Source organism: Oncorhynchus masou, chromosome 6 (assembly GCF_036934945.1).
Source record: "Oncorhynchus masou masou isolate Uvic2021 chromosome 6, UVic_Omas_1.1, whole genome shotgun sequence".
Taxonomy (NCBI): domain Eukaryota; kingdom Metazoa; phylum Chordata; class Actinopteri; order Salmoniformes; family Salmonidae; genus Oncorhynchus; species Oncorhynchus masou.
In genome coordinates, this window is record NC_088217.1 from 62715311 (window position 1) to 62732188 (window position 16878).

Genomic DNA, 16878 nt, shown 5'->3' on the forward strand with positions numbered 1-16878 from the left:
AGAAGTAAGGTCAGGGGGCGTGCCAGTCTGCCTGAACGGCCCCTTTCAAACAAAAGGTATAAATGATGGGTTATGAATTAACACATCCCCTCCAGGCATTTCAATACATTCAGGATTTCTTGTAGTGAGCATAACATGACATCTAAGTAGCTGAATATTATTTTGGACGAACAGTTTGAAAGGCGCAACTTATGTTATTCTGGTTAAACAGTGAGAGACTAGTTGATAAAGGAGTGGGGATTTTTTTTACAATTAGGAAATAATATGTCATGTTTTACTCGTACCTCAGCCAGCATTGTGAATGATTAGCAAATAATATGTCATGTTTTACTCGTACCTCAGCCAGCATTGTGAATGATTAGCAAATAATATGTCATGTTTTACTCGTACCTCAGACAGCATTGTGAATGGTTAGGAAATATTATGTGCATGCACTATTTTGACCGTTTTTCATACTAAGATGGACCAAGATATGTGTTGCTTTTGCACATATTTGTTCATTGGTCGGACATTTGGTTCATATGTTTTACAATATGTTCAAATCAAATCAAGCTTTATTTATACAGCACATTTCAGACATGGATGCAACACAATGGCTTCACAGGAAAAAACTGAATATGAAAAAAATATTTACCACAACAAACATAAGAGGATAAAAAAACAGAAGAATAACAACTGAAAGACTAATGACCCTGAGGAAAATCCATTGATTAAAATATTAAACAGGTGTAACAAGGTGACACCAATCTGTGCGCTCTACATGCTAACGAGCTATACGTGCTAAACTCCAACCTCAAAGTATAAATGGAAAAACCAAAGCCTGTAACAACTTCCCCTTTTAGACAACAAATATATCCTATATATTTGTTGGACAAGTTTGCTCACCACCAACAGAAAACTTCCATTTCTCATTATAATCAACTACAATGCTTCACATTAAACAATATAAACATGGTATCTACTGGCTGTCAATAATTAAATACAAATAAAAGCACGTATTTCTAAAAAATAATACACATTTTTTTACTCATTTTTCTTTCTATAGAATCGTAAAACTCACGAGCTTCTAGAACTCTCTTCTTCCTAAAACTCATTAGCTTCTGGAACTCTCGTCTTCCTAAAACTCACTAGCTTCGAGAACTCTCGTCCCCTTGGAACGAGCCCAAACAAAACTCATCTCCAATACGGAAAAACGTGCAGTCAAAATAAATTGTGATCCTTGGCAACGCACTGGCTAAATGCAAAACACAAAACATTTAGACTGCCCATGCTTGAGACAATCAGCAACCGAGTTGTTCTTATCACGGACATGTCTGATTTCAAGAGGAAACTCCTGAAATATCCTCCAGTGTGAATGTATTGACAATAATTAACTTAACTACGGGTGAGGCATGGAATAATAAAACATTTATCTTTTGTCAGGCTGGACGTTTGAAATATGAGGTGATTTGAGTCATGCTTCTTCAGTAGTGGAATAAAGACAATTAGCATTTGAATGTTGTAAAGAAATACCGGAGTGATAGAAAATTGATAAATGACCAATTTATTATACTGAGTCCATGTGTATAGGCTGTAAGTACATTGCAATTAAATTGTTTTCTTTTCAACTTTCGCATAGTCTTATTTTCAACTACATTTTGCTAGGTGGGGTAGCCCTAATGTCACAGTTTAAACGTGTCCAAATCAATAGTCCAAATACAGAAAAAGTTTGTGATAAATTGAAATCCTAAACATAAAATGTACTATCTACACAAACAACTGCCACAATAATCATATGAAGTATTTTCTTAAACAAGCACCTTATAAACTGCACAAGCACCAAAAACGCTGTTGTTTTGACAAGTAGCAATAAATCACTGATATCGATTAGGGGGGAAATCAGGTTGTACGTGCTGTTGAAACTAACAACTAAAAAACACATGGAAATGGGAGATATCTTTTACCTCACTGGTTAGAGGACAACCTGCAGAAGACAGTCGGCTACAATTTGGGAGTGATGCATTTAAATTTAGGGGTCGAAAAACAAAGGAACACAACACTTATTTGTCATCACTCATCGATATCATGTTGAAATCAATTGTGCGAGAGGAGGGAGAGGAGGCTGCACGTCCTGTAAAAATGAACGCAGCAAAAACCACACGGAATCTGGGAATAATGTGTACATCACTGGCTAGAGGACAATTTGTTGAAAACTGCTCGCTACATTTTGAAGTGTTGCATTTTGGGTCACCAACGTGGTGTGTAACAACTGTTTTTTTGTTGGTCACTTTTTGTTAAATCATAAATAGTACTCTTCCAATTCAGGGCCTGGATTTTTCCCCTGATGCTAATATCCATATTATGCTGAAATCGATAGAACGGGGGACAAACATTTAGGGTTCTACATTGTGACATGATTAAAATAATCGTTCTACAATGTTAAAACATTCTACATTGTGACATTATTTCGTTGATATCATGAAACAATGTTTCTGATGTTTAATCATAGATCTTTTATCAGAGTATTTCTTCCCACATTGATCACAGCTATAACGTTTCTCTCCTGTGTGTATTCTCTGGTGTAAAGTCAGATGGCCAGATCTAGTAAAACTCTTCCCACATTGATCACAGCTATACGATTTTTCTCCTGTGTGTATTCTCTGGTGTAAAGTCAGATGGTCAGATCTAGAAAAATTCTTCCCACATTGATCACAGCTATAAGGTTTCTCTCCGGTGTGTGTTCTCTGGTGTAGAGTCAGCTGGCTAGACGTGGTAAAACTCTTCCCACATTGATCACAGCTATAAGGTTTCTCTCCTGTGTGTATTCTCTGGTGTAAAGTCAGCTGGCCAGATGAAATAAAATTCTTCCCACATTGATCACAGCTATAAGGTTTCTCTCCTGTGTGCATTCTCTGGTGTAAAGTCAGCTGGCCAGATGTAGTAAAACTCTTCCCACATTGATCACAGCTATAAGGTTTCTCTCCTGTGTGTATTCTCTGGTGTAAAGTCAGCTGGCCAGATGTAGAAAAACTCTTCCCACATTGATCACAGCTATAAGGTTTCTCTCCTGAGTGTGTTCTCTGGTGTACCATCAGGCTGTCTGGCCGAGTAAAACTTTTCCCACATTGATCACAGCTATGAGGTTTCTCTCCTGTGTGTATTCTCTGGTGTAAAGTCAGATGGCTAGATGCAGTAAAACTCTTCCCACATTGATCACAGCCAAAAGATTTCTCTCCAGTGTGAATTCTTTGATGTATTTTAAGTTTTAATGAAGAGTTGAATCTTTTCCCACAGTCAGAGCAGCAATTAGATTTCTTCCCTGTGGGTCTCTGCTGGTGTTTCTTGAGGAGTTCTGATCTGGAGAGACTCTTGTCTGCCTTGACATCATCATGATTTTGTTGAGGATCCCCAGAGGATCCACGATTGTCCCGTCTCTCTCCTGTGTGAACGACAAAGTCAGACAAATGGTTAAAGGCCCATAACCCTTGAAGTTGTTCAACAATTGATGTCTGTTACATTTGACAATTAAAACTTTTGGGATAGGGGGCAGCATTTTCAGTTTTGAATAAATAGCGTGCCCAAATTCAATTGCCTGCTACTCATCCCCAGAATATAAGACATGCATATTATTAGTAGACTTGGATATAAAACACTCTGAAGTTTCTAAAACTGTTTCATGTCTGTGAGTATATTATAACTTATGTAGCAGGCAAAAACCCTGAGGATAAACTATTCAGATGTTGTTTTTCGAGATCACCCTCTTTTCAATGAGGTTTCATTGGGAAACCAGATTTCTAAGGGACTGTTTGCAGTTCCTACCGCTTCCACTGGATGTCACATGTCTTTAGAAATTGGTTGAGGTTATTCCTTTGTGTAATGAAGAAGTACGGCCATCTTTAACAAGTGTCACGTCATGTGTACTGTTTAAAAGTTGCGCAAGACCAGAAAGCATGCTTGAGTTTGTTGTCTTCCTGTATTGAACACAGATCATCCAGTCTTCAATTTTATCCATTATTTACATTTAAAAAAACTGAAGTTGTATTACAAAAGTAGTTTGAAATGTTTTGGCAAAGTTTACAGGTAACTTTTGAGATATTTTGTAGTGATGTTGGTCAAGTTGGAACCAGTGTTTTTCTGGATCAAACTCTCCAAATAAATGGACATTTTGGATATTTATGGACGAAATTATTCGAACAGCAAAGACCATTTGTGATGTTTATGGGACATATTGGAGTGCCAACAAAAGAAGCTCGTCAAAGGTAAGGCATGATTTATATTTTATTTCTGCATTTTGTGTCACGCCTGCAGGGTTGAAATATGCTACTCTCATTGTTTACTGTTGTGCTATCATCAGATAATAGCTTCATATGCTTTCGCGGAAAAGCCTTTTTGATATCTGACATGTTGGCTGGATTCACAACGAGTGTAGCTTTAATTTGGTATCTTACATGTGTAATTTAATGAAAGTTAAATTTTTATAGTATTTTATTTTAATTTGGCGCTCTACATTTTCCCTGACTATTGGCCAAGTGGGACGCAAGCGTCCCGCCTATCCCAGAGAATCAAGTCAGCATTAATAGTCATATTTTGTCTTGTAAGTTATTCAAGTTGTTGAAACTCTAAGCAGTGTGCCAGACAACTTTTGGTCTCCAATATAGGCCCCTTTCTGGGTTTGCTAAAATTGCGGCACGAGGTCAATGCACACACAATTTGATTGCAGAAACTCCTCCCTGCTAATGAGGAAACCACTCGTTATGGATGTAACATATCTGCCTGGAGTAAAAATGGTAAGTGAAGATTTTAGTTTTTCACAATGTATTTTGAATATTACAGCTCACTATCAGATCAAGATCAGGAGTGCTACTCAAGGAAACTCACATTAAGCTCTGTGTCTATTCACTAATTCACCTCCATCGGGGAAAACTCAGGGGAGTTCTCATAGGCTGACCATTTCCAGGTTGCTTAGGAGTGCATTTCACATGACTTTGGATTATAATTGTAAGGCTCGTTTGAATCATCTGCTTAATATGTTTGTGTTATTGTCGCAAATCAACTGCTTTATACTTTTTTTTAAACTTCAACCAGTAAAATGCTCTTTGGCTAGCTTTTCTATCAGCCTGAAAATGAGGGTTTGTAAACTAAGTGTTAAACAAATTGGCCCATACCATCACCAAACAATAACATAGTAGAGGTCGACCGATTATGATTTTTCAAAACCGATTCCAATTATTGGAAGAAGGAAAAAAGGCGATAACGATTAAATCAGCCAATGTTATATATATATATATATATATATATATTTGTAATAATGACAATTACAACGATACGATACTGAATGAACACTTATTTTAACTTAATATAATACATTTTTTAAATCAATTTAGTCTCAAATAAATAATGAAACATGTTCCATTTGGTTTAAATAATGTGAGAAGACAGTGTTGGAGAAGAAAGTAAAAGTGCAATATGTGCCAAAAGCCAAACTTTTCCGTTACTTGCTCAGAACATGAGAACATATAGAAGCTGGTGGTTCCTTTTAACATGAGTCTTCAATATTCCCAGGTAAGAAGTTTTAGGTTGAGGTTATTATAGGAATTATAGAACGGTTTCTCTCTATACCATTTGCATTTCATATACCTTTGACTATTGCATGTTCTTATAGGCACTATAGTATTGCCAGCCTAATCTTGGGAGTTGATAGGCTTGAAGTCATAAACAGAGCTGTGCTTCAAGCATTGCGAAGAGCTGCTGGCAAACGCAGAAAAGTGCTGTTTGAATGAATGCTTACGAGCCTGCTGCTGCCTACCACCACTCAGTCAGACTGCTCAATCAAATATCAAATCATAGACTTAATTATAATAATAAACACAGAAATACGAGCTTCAGGTCATATTTAATTTTAAATCGCTCTTCAACGACCAAGGAAGGGGCGGGGCCAAACAGGTGTTGTACCTCTTTTCCCTAATTCAGGGAACAGTAATTGTAGTCATAAAGTTACACTCCGTTTCAGTCGGTCAACTTGAGGTACAACATACTATGGGGAAATACAATAATTCCCCATGCCGACCCAAACGGATAATAAATTAAACGGCCCATGCCAGACCCAGACATGACCCCGCAAGATGCGTCAGTTTTGTAAATATATTCATTGTTATTTGTTTGAAACACTCCTGTCAATATTGAGTAAGGACGCACACCTGATTACTCATATAGAAGTAGGACTAGTCTACCTGTCCTGCGCGTAAATGTAGGCCTATAAATGTGCTCATTTGAAGATGTGGTCAAACGACCTCCACTCATCTCTGTCAAATGCTCCCTGAAACACTTCAGCGAGCAGGCCTTTCTAAACGACCTAGCCCACGTATCCTGGAAGGATATTGACCTCATCACGTCAGTAGAGGATGCCTGGATATTCTTTAAAAATGCCTTCCTCACCATCTTAAATAAACATGCCCCATTCTAGAAATGTAGAACCAGGAACAGACATAGCCCTTGGTTCTCCCCAGACCTGGCTGCCCCTAACCAGCACAAAAACATCCTGTGGTGTTCTGTATTTTCATCGAACAGCCCCCGTGATATGCAACTTTTCAGGGAAGTTAGAAACCAATATTCACAGGCAGTTAGAAAAGCCAAGGCTAGGTTTTTCAAGCAGAAATTTGCTTCCTGCAACACAAACTCAAAAAAGTTCTGGGACACTGTAAAGTCCATGGAGAATAAGAGCACCTCCTCCCAGCTGCCCACTGCACTGAGGATTTGCTTTCCACCTGGCTACCCCTACCCGGTCAACAGCACTGCACACCACACAGCAACTCGCCCAAGCCTTCCCCATTTGACCTTCTCCCAAATTCAGTCAACTGATGATCTGAAAGAGCTGCAAAATCTGGACCCCCACAAATCAGCCGGGCTAGGCAATCTGGATCCTTTCTTTCTAAAATGATCTGCCCGAAATTGTTGCAAACCCTATTACTAGCCTGTTCAACCTCTCTTTTGTGTCGTCTGACATTCCCAAAGATTGGAAAGCAGCTGCGGTCTTCAAAGGAGGGGAGGCACTCTTGACCCAAACTGCTACAGACCTATATCTATCCAACCCTTCCTTTCTAAAGTCTTCGAAAGACAAGTTAAACAGATTACTGACCATTTCGAATCCCACCATACCTTCTCCACTATGCAATCTGGTTTCAGAGCTGGTGCACCTCAGCCACGCTCAAGGTCCTAAACAATATCTTAACCTCCATCGATAAGAAACAAAACTGTGCAGCCATATTCATTGACCTCGACAAGGCTTTTGACTCTGTCAATCAACACATCCTCATCAGCAGACTCAACAGCCTCGGTTTCTCAAATGATTGCCTCGCCTGGTTGACCAACTACCTTTCCGATAGAGTTCATTTTGTCAAATCGGAGGGCCTGTTGTCCGGGCCTGATGCAGTCTCTATGGGGGTGCCACAAGTTTCAATTATTGGGCCAACTCTTTGCCATGTTGTGGAAGCAGAATCAGAATTATTTAGGTAACATTGATAAATAAGATGTTTTATTTACATAATAATGCTTATGTGAGATATTTGTCATTAGGATGTTTTCTTTTGGACAATACTGTTGGCAGTTGCATTTTCCTCTCTCTTCTCCAGGGCTTAGTCACTAGGGGCCCAGAGAGGGGACTGGTCAGGCTTGTCTTAACATTAACATTTAACATTTAAGTCATTTAGCAGACGCTCTTATCCAGAGCGACTTACAAATTGGTGAATTCACCTTCTGACATCCAGTGGAACAGCCACTTTACAATAGTGCATCTAAGTCATTAAGGGGGGGGGGGGGGGGTGAGAAGGATTACTTATCCTATCCTAGGTATTCCTTGAAGAGGTGGGGTTTCAGGTGTCTCCGGAAGGTGGTGATTGACTCCGCTGTCCTGGCGTCGTGAGGGAGTTTGTTCCACCATTGGGGGGCCAGAGCAGCGAACAGTTTTGACTGGGCTGAGCGGGAACTGTACTTCCTCAATGGTAGGGAGGCGAGCAGGCCAGAGGTGGATGAACGCATATGTCAATGTATCTGTTAAACCATGTGATGCTATGAAGAATATCAGAAGGGGAGGGGGACAGAATGGAGGCTTTTCTTCTTATGGGAATGTGTCTGTAACTATTGTATGTCCCCTCTGAGGTTGCCCTTATCTTGATTTAGAATATGACCTAAGAGGTTCACTGTCTTTTCTGATCTTGTCCAGGAGGGTATTTTAGACAATTGATATATGCCATTGGATGAGGTAATGGTTTGGTACTATGTTGTACCAAGAACGAGATAGGAACTTTGTTTAGGAGACTAAACTGAACGATTATTTATAGCTAATGCTATCTGTCTATGGGATACCCCTCTTTCAAATAAAAGGCACTTTGTGAAGTTCCTATTATCTGTGGTTTGTCATGTTGAGTAGGGGGTGGATCTTTGCTATAAAAGATCTCAGTTGCCATTTTGTAAACACTCTCAGAGAATTCATTTTTGGGTTAACTGCCTTGTTCAGGGGCAGAACGACAGATTTTTACCTTGTCAGCTCGGGGATTCAATCTTGTAACCTTACAGTTAACTAGTCCAACGCTCTAACCACCTGCCTCTCATTGCACTCCACAAGGAGCCTGCCTCTTACGAGAATGCAGTAAGAAACCAAGGTAAGTTGCTAGCTAGCATTAAACCTATCTTATAAAAACAATCAATCAATCATAATCACTAGTTAACTACACATGGTTGATGATATTACTAGTTTATCTAGCGTGTCCTGCGTTGCATATAATCGATGCGGTGCGCAATTGAGAAAAATGACTGCCATTGCTCCAACGTGTACCTAACCATAAACATCAATGCCTTTCTTAAAATCAATACACAAGTATATATTTTTAAACCTGCATATTTAGTTAATATTGCCTGCTAACAATTTCTTTTAACTAAGTAAATTGTGTCACTTCTCTTTCAACAGAGTCAGGGTATATGAAGTAGTTTCGGCCGCTTGGCTCGTTGCGAACTGTGTGAAGACTATTTCTTCCTAAGAAAGACAGCCAACTTTGCCAAACGGGGGATGATTTAACAAAAGCGCATTTGCAAAAAAAGCACAATCGTTGCACGACTGTACCTAACCATAAACACCAATGCCTTTCATAAAATCAATACACAGAAGTATATATTTTTTAAACCTGCATATTTAGCTAAAAGAAATCCAGGTTAGCAGGCAATATTAACCAGGTGAAATTGTGTCACTTCTCTTGCGTTCATTGCACGCAAAGTCAGGGTATATGCAACAGTTTGGGCCGCCTGGCTCGTTGCGAACTTATTTGCCAGAATTTTACGTAATTATGGCATAACATTGAAGGTTGTACAATATAACAGCAATATTTAGACTTATGGATGCCACTCGTTAGATAAAATACGGAACGTTTCCGTATTTCACTGAAATAATAAACGTTTTGTTTTTGAAATTATAGTTTCCGGATTCGACCATATTACTGACCAAAGGCTCGCATTTCTGTGTTTTATTATGTTATAATTAAGTCTATGATTTGATATCTGATAGAGCAGTCTGACTGTGCAATGGTAGACAGCAGCAGGCTCGTAAGCATTCATTCAAACAGCACTTTTGTGCGATTTGCCAGCAGCTCTTCGCTGTGCTTCAAGCATTGAGCTGTTTATGACTTCAAGCCTATCAACTCCCGAGATTAGGCTGGTGTAACCGATGTGAAATGGCTAGCTAGTTAGCGGGGTGCACGCTAATAGCGTTTCAAATTTCAAATGTCACTCGCTCTGAGACTTGGAGTAGTTTTTCCCCTTGCTCTGCAAGGGCCGCGGCTTTTGTGGAGCGATGGGGAACGATGCTTCGAGGGTGGCTGTTGTCGATGTATTCCTGGTTCGAGCGCTCGTAGGGGCGAGGAGAGGGACGGAAGCTATACTGTTACACTGGCAATACTAAAGTTCCCAAAAGAACATCCAATAGTCAAACGTATACGAAATACAAATGGTAGAGAGAGAAATAGTCCAATAAATACAATATTAACTACAACCTAAAACCTCTTACCTTGGAATATTGAAGTCTCATGTTAAAAGGAACCACCAGCTTTCATATGTTCTCATGTTCTGAGCAAGGAACTTAAACATTAGCTTTCTTACATGGCACATACTGCACTTTTACTTTCTTCTCCAACACTTTGTTTTTGCATTATTTAAACGAAATTGAACATGTTTCATTATTTATTTGAGGCTAAATAGATTTTTATTGACGTATTATATTAAGTTAAAATAAGTGTTCATTCAGTATTGTTGTAATTGTCATTATTACAAATATATATTTTTTGTTAATTATCCGATTAATCGGTATTGGCTTTTTTGGGACCTCCAATAATCGGTATCGGCGTTGAAAAATCAGAATTGGTCGACCTCTACGCTGGACGGTTCTGACTTAGAATATGTGGACAACTATAAATACCTAGGTGTCTTAGATTGTAAACTCTCCTTCCAGACTCACATCAAACATCTCCAATCCAAAGTTAAATCTAGAATTGGCTTCCTATTTCGCAACAAAGCATCATTCACTCATGCTGCCAAACATACCCTCGTAAAACTGACCATCCTTCCGATCCTTGACTTTGGCAATGTAATTTACAAAATAGCCTTCAACACCCTACCCAACAAATTGGATGGAGTCTATCACAGTGCCATCCGTTTTGTCACCAAAGCCCCATATACTACCCACCACTGCAACCTGTACTCTCTCGTTAGCTGGCCCTCGCTTCATACTCGCCGCCAAACCCACTGGATCCAGGTCATCTACAAGACCCTAATAGGTAAAGTCCCGCCTTATGTCAGCTCGCTGGTCACCATAGCAGCACCCACTCCTAGCACGTGCTCCAGCAGGTGTATTTCACTGGTCACCCCCAGGGCCAATTCCGCCTTTCGCCGCCTGTCCTTCCAGTTCTCTGCTGCCAATGACTGGAACGAACTACAAAAATCTCTGAAACTGGAAACACTTATCTCCCCTCACTACCTTTAAGCACCAGCTGTCAGAGCAGCTCACAGATCACTGCACCTGTACATAGCCCATCTATAAATAGCCCAAACAATTACCACATCCCCATACTGTATTTATTTAGCTCCCTTGCACCCCATTATTTCTACTTTGCACATTCGCCTACTGCAAATCTACAATTCCAGTGTTTTTAATTGCTATATTGTATTTACTTCGCCACCATGGCCTATTTATTGCCTTTACCTCCCTTATCTCACCTCATTTGCTAACATTGTATATAGACTTGTTTTTGTACTGTATTATTGACTGTATGTTTGTTTTACTCCATGTGTAACTCTGTGTTGTTGTATGTGTCAAACTGCTTTGCTTTATCTTGGCCAGGTCGCAGTTGTAAATGAGAACTTGTTCTCAACTTGCCTACCTGGTTAAACAAAGGTAAAAATTTAAAATAAATAAACAAATGGCCTACAGCTGTGTCGGTCGAGAACTCACGGGCAGCGGAAACTGAGGGCCCAGAATATTTTATACAATGTTTCAAGTTCGTTATAGACAGGCCATATGAGTTATAGGACATTTATTTGCAATATTTTTATTTATTGGCTTTATGTGGGCTATTTTTTACATAAATGGCAATGGCAATAAAAGTTACTTTAAGATTTGTATAATTTTCATTTAGATAGAATGTAGATTAATCACAGACAATGATTTTGAGACACTATCAATGAAATGAAACTGTTCCATGAAAATGTGCATATGAAAATCATAACTGGCACACAGATCGGTAGAAATGGTAAGATAAATTTGCACTCCAAATGTAGGTTGCCGAATGCTTGTGTAGCCCATTACCAACAACGTCAGAATATATGAAGGCCAGCAGGACGAGGTGGTTCGGGAAGAGTTTGTTTCTTCTTCTAGTTAGGCTATATTGATGTAATGGCATGAACAAATTGCTGAATATTATACAATGACTTATCAACAGCTCTAACAATTTGACCCCCACAGGAAATCTACACTGGCAATTCTAGAATATACTATATATCCTACAAACCCGGTAAACTATAATTTTGACCTCATGAATGGCCAGTCCTTGTATTCATAGTGGAGTGAATTCAGGGGGTAGCCCTGAGCTGAACTCAAACCTGGGTCCAGTGACTGTCAAGCCAACACCTTATAACGGTCTAAACTTCTTGATGAGGTCGCGAGGATTTGGGTTATGGTTGATACAATAGCTTTCTCTATGAATATGAGAGTGGTTACATTTCTCCAGCCCCCATCCCTCAGATGTTTACCAAACCAAGTCTCTAGGCAGCCATTTTGTTTCTGTTCAAAACCTAGGTTGTCCATTTAAAAAATCCACACAACAATCAATCAACCTGCAGTGAAACAATAGTAAAGCTGTCATTTCACCACTGTTATGGTAATAAGATGATGGATGGGGCTGGAGAAATGCAACTGGTCTCAAATTCATAGACAGACCTACAGATGCAAGGACTGACCATCCATGATATCAACATTATAGATTTATTATAGATTTAACCATGTTGAGGCTATACAATGTTGGTTTACATTGTTTCTAGACATTGGAGTAAAAAAAGCTTATTTGGTATTCTGATGGGGTACATCAGTTGAACTAAGCTCATGAGGCATGTGTTATATTCTTCAAGAAACAATGGCTTTAAATAAATAATTTAAAAGTCAAAATATTGATGTAGCAATTGCAAATTTTCCCTTTAACACCCCACATCAGTTCAACAACTGCAGAGTTTGTGCCTCTGTTTTATATACAATACTTACTAGTGTTAACATCGTTAGAACCATTGGATGCCATAAGATGCGTTTGGGAAACCGGGCCCAGATCGCCAAACTCCTCTTTTTCCTCCTCCTTTGTGGATGGAACAGTCATCTCCCCCTCTTTCAGTCCAAAAACTGCATCCTCCTCTTCTTTTACTGTGAAATCCTCCTCTTCTTTTACTGTGAAATGTTCCTCTTCTTTTACTGTGAAATCCTCCTCTTTCACTCTGAACGCGTCTTCCTCTTCTTTCACTGAAACGTCTTTCTCTTCCTCTTTCACGGTAACAGCCTCACCCTCTTCTTGTTTTTGTATTGTAACATCCTTCTCTTTCACAAGAGCTTCTTTCTCCGTCCAGCAGACCCACTCTCCTTTAGCAAGAGGAAAGTAGCTTAGTGAACTCATGGTCGGAGATGTTAGCTAGCTAGCATTAGCGACTAGCCTAGTTCTCAGCAAACTTAGCAAACCAGCTTGCTGACAAACAACGTAAATATATAATTAAATGGGCCAACAAGTACATACGACGGAAGTGTTTAATACACAGCGACTAATATACACCAAAAGACTGTAAAGAGAGTGAATGTTGTAGCGGTGTTTGCTAGAAAGATACAGAGGTGTCTGACGAGCTGTTGTTGTTGGAGCGTCCGGTCTACTAGATTATACGTCACACTGGCAGCGTCGCCTGAACTTAAAGACGCACATCGCCATCTGCTGACTGGAGTCGGCAACGCAGTTGAGGAACCAAACGTGTATTTTTCATTTATTTCATAAAAGTTTAATATTATATTAAGTCGTTCAAAGAGAAGCATGTGTTGATTGATTCGTGTTTAATGAGTGAGAATGTAAAACAAACTTTTACACCCACTACATATTTGCATTGAACCATACTTCTGACAAGGATAATTTTGACCCCAGAGGCATATCTTTTATCATAGCCAAAATGTCATTTATTCAACTCTGTAAACTATTCATGACTTTTCAATCAACTTGTTCTTAATAAATCTAAATCAAGTTTTAGTGTTTCTAATATCAAAATGGACTTTTAACAAATGCAAATCCTTTGGAGTTGTTTTGACCCCAGCCAAAAGCACCTTTGATAAATAGGACATTCAATCGAAGACAGCAGACCTCCCGTATCTTGAGCAGGGGGAAGATACATCAATGAGCTCATGGTCGGGGATGTTAACTAGCTAGCGTGAGCGACTAGTTTAGTGCTAGGCTAACTTATCAAGCCAGCTCGTTGACTAACAATGTACCTAAAGCATTTAAATCGGATCAATTAACTAGATATCAGAAGTATATTTAAAACACAGAGGCAAATATGCACAGAAACAGTCTAAATGTTTCGGCTGTTGGCTTCCATGGTGGCTGACTTATTGATGTAGCAGAAGCGTGTCTAAAACACAGTAGCTAATATACTTCGAAAGCGTAGAAATATTCAAGCTATGTTGGCTAGCAAGCTACCGAGGTGGTTGACGAGCTGTTTCTGAAGAATCGTCCACTAGATGATACGTCACGCTGGCAGCATCGCCTGAAAGACGCACATCGCCGTCTGCTGAAGGGAGGGGAAACATAGGCTTTTTTAAATTTGCAGACAAATGTATTTTCCATTCCTTTCATTAAATAATATTATATTGAGACAGTCAACTAGAGCAGTGCATATTTTGAGTGAGAATTTAAAACATACTGTCCTTCACACCTGTATTGAAGGCAGTATCATATTCATTCATTTAAAGAAACCCACGTCACACACTGGTTGAATTATTTGTCAAACTAGGAACGCTCTGCAGCCTAGTTTAACAGTGATCTATGTTCTATGTACACTGATGGGTAGCAAACTGGAGAGTAGCTCGAGGAAAACAAACCTAACTGCATCCCCAGTCCCTGGTATATCATCAGACTGCTGTGACCACCCTCACACTCTGTCTGCCGAATTCTTTCTGTTTGCTCTTGTTTTCCTTAGTAGGATGTCGTGGGCGGAGCCGGGAGGATGGTCAGTGAAATGGGACACACCTGGGCTCGGTGTGTTCCAGGAAAAACGCACCTCTTCCCCATTCATTGAGGAGCATCTCTCCATGCAGACACAGACAGATTTTGGTTGTGACATTTAAACAAAAAAACTTACAAAAATTGGGGGGGCTATTTTGGTTGTTTGCGTTGCCACCTTTCAACAGCCCTCATTATCACATGTATACACGCAACCACTCACTTACACTACTGACTACACACACACCATTGTTGATTGTATTTACTTCAGTTAATACATATATTTTGTTATTCTTTATCTCCACGTTGTCTCACTTTTTGTTAATTGCCTTTATGTCATTATTGTAGATGACATGGCACACACACTAGCAGCATAGCCTTTATGTCATTATTATAGATGACATCCCACACCGTAGCACGTAGCAGAATAGTCTTAATGTCATTATTATAGATGACAGCCCACGCCGTAGCAGCATAGCCTTTATGTCATTATTATAGATGACATCCCACACCGTAGCACGGAACAGCATAGCCTTTATGTCATTATTATAGATGACATCCCACACCGTAGCAGCATAGCCTTTATGTCATTATTATAGATGACATCCCACACCGTAGCACGTAGCAGAATAGTCTTAATGTCATTATTATAGATGACAGCCCACGCCGTAGCAGTAGCAGCATAGCCTTTATGTCATTATTATAGATGACATCCCACACCGTAGCACGTAGCAGCATAGCCTTTATGTCATTATTATAGATGACATCCCACACCGTAGCAGCATAGCCTTTATGTCATTATTATAGATGACATCCCACACCCTTTATGTCATTATTATAGATGACATCCCACACCGTAGCAGCATAGCCTTAATGTCATTATTATAGATGACATCACACACTGTAGCAGCATAGCCTTTATGTCATTATTATAGATGACATCCCACACTGTAGCAGCATAGCCTTTATGTCATTATTATAGATGACATCACACACCGTAGCAGCATAGCCTTTATGTCATTATTATAGATGACATCCCACACCGTAGCAGCATAGCCTTTATGTCATTATTATAGATGACGTCCCACACCGTAGCATGTAACATCATAGCCTTTATGTGATTATTATAGATGACATCCCATGCCGTAGCACGTAGCAGCATAGCCTTTATGTCATTATTATAGATGACATCCCACACTGTAGCACATAACAGCATAGCCTTTATGTCACATATCACCTAAACCACTCCTCATTGCGGAACGTTTTCGTTTCCACAAGAGAGATCAGAATGAGGGGGTGTTAGTACATATGTATCAGAGTTGAAGAAATTCTCTGAACATTGCCAGTTTGGAGAGAACCTAAATGACACATTAAGGGATAGATTTGTTTGTGGACTGAAACATGAACACATTCAAAAACGTTTGCTCACAGAATCAGAGCTCACGTTTGCAAAGGCGGTTGAAATTGCTGTGGCTATGGAAATCGCGACTAAAGATGCATTTGAGTTGCAAAGTAAAATAGGTACTGACCGGTCACAAATTTCCCTGCACAAGTTTTCACGCAGCCGACAGCGCCCCCGTGTGGCCGAAAAATGCAACAGGTGTGACAGAGATGGTCACAGAGCAGAGGACTGCCTTTTCAAAGACTAAATTTGTCACAAATGTAGCAGAAGGGGGAACATTCAAAGAGCATGCAAAATAAAATTCAGTCACAACAGGAAAACTGAGAAAATTAAAGTGTGAATGCACAAGCAGAGAACAGTGGCAGTGATTCAGATGAACGATTAATTGGCACAATGGAGTTAAACACAGTGACTTCTCCCAGCAGCAGCATAATATGGGTGACACCAGATATCAACTGTACAACAAGTACATACGACGGAAGTGTTTAATACACAGCGACTAATATACACCAAAAGACTGTAAAGAGAGTGAATGTTGTAGCGGTGTTTGCTAGAAAGATACAGAGGTGTCTGACGAGCTGTTGTTGTTGGAGCGTCCGGTCTACTAGATTATACGTCACACTGGCAGCGTCGCCTGAACTTAAAGACGCACATCGCCATCTGCTGACTGGAGTCGGCAACGCAGTTGAGGAACCAAACGTGTATTTTTCATTTATTTCATAA

At 39.7% G+C, this 16878-nt stretch overlaps 1 protein-coding gene across 1 annotated transcript; it reads right to left on the reverse strand.

The window, feature by feature from the left end:
- Positions 1 to 536: 536 nt before the first annotated feature.
- LOC135542396 (zinc finger protein 664-like) lies at positions 537 to 13420 on the reverse strand. The gene is made up of 2 exons (XM_064969323.1): positions 12773 to 13420; positions 537 to 3418 (listed from the first exon to the last, which is right to left on the reverse strand). The coding sequence occupies exons 1-2, from the start codon at positions 13170 to 13172 to the stop codon at positions 2442 to 2444; spliced, it is 1377 nt and encodes a 458-aa protein (XP_064825395.1). The 5' UTR covers positions 13173 to 13420; the 3' UTR covers positions 537 to 2441.
- Positions 13421 to 16878: the final 3458 nt, after the last annotated feature.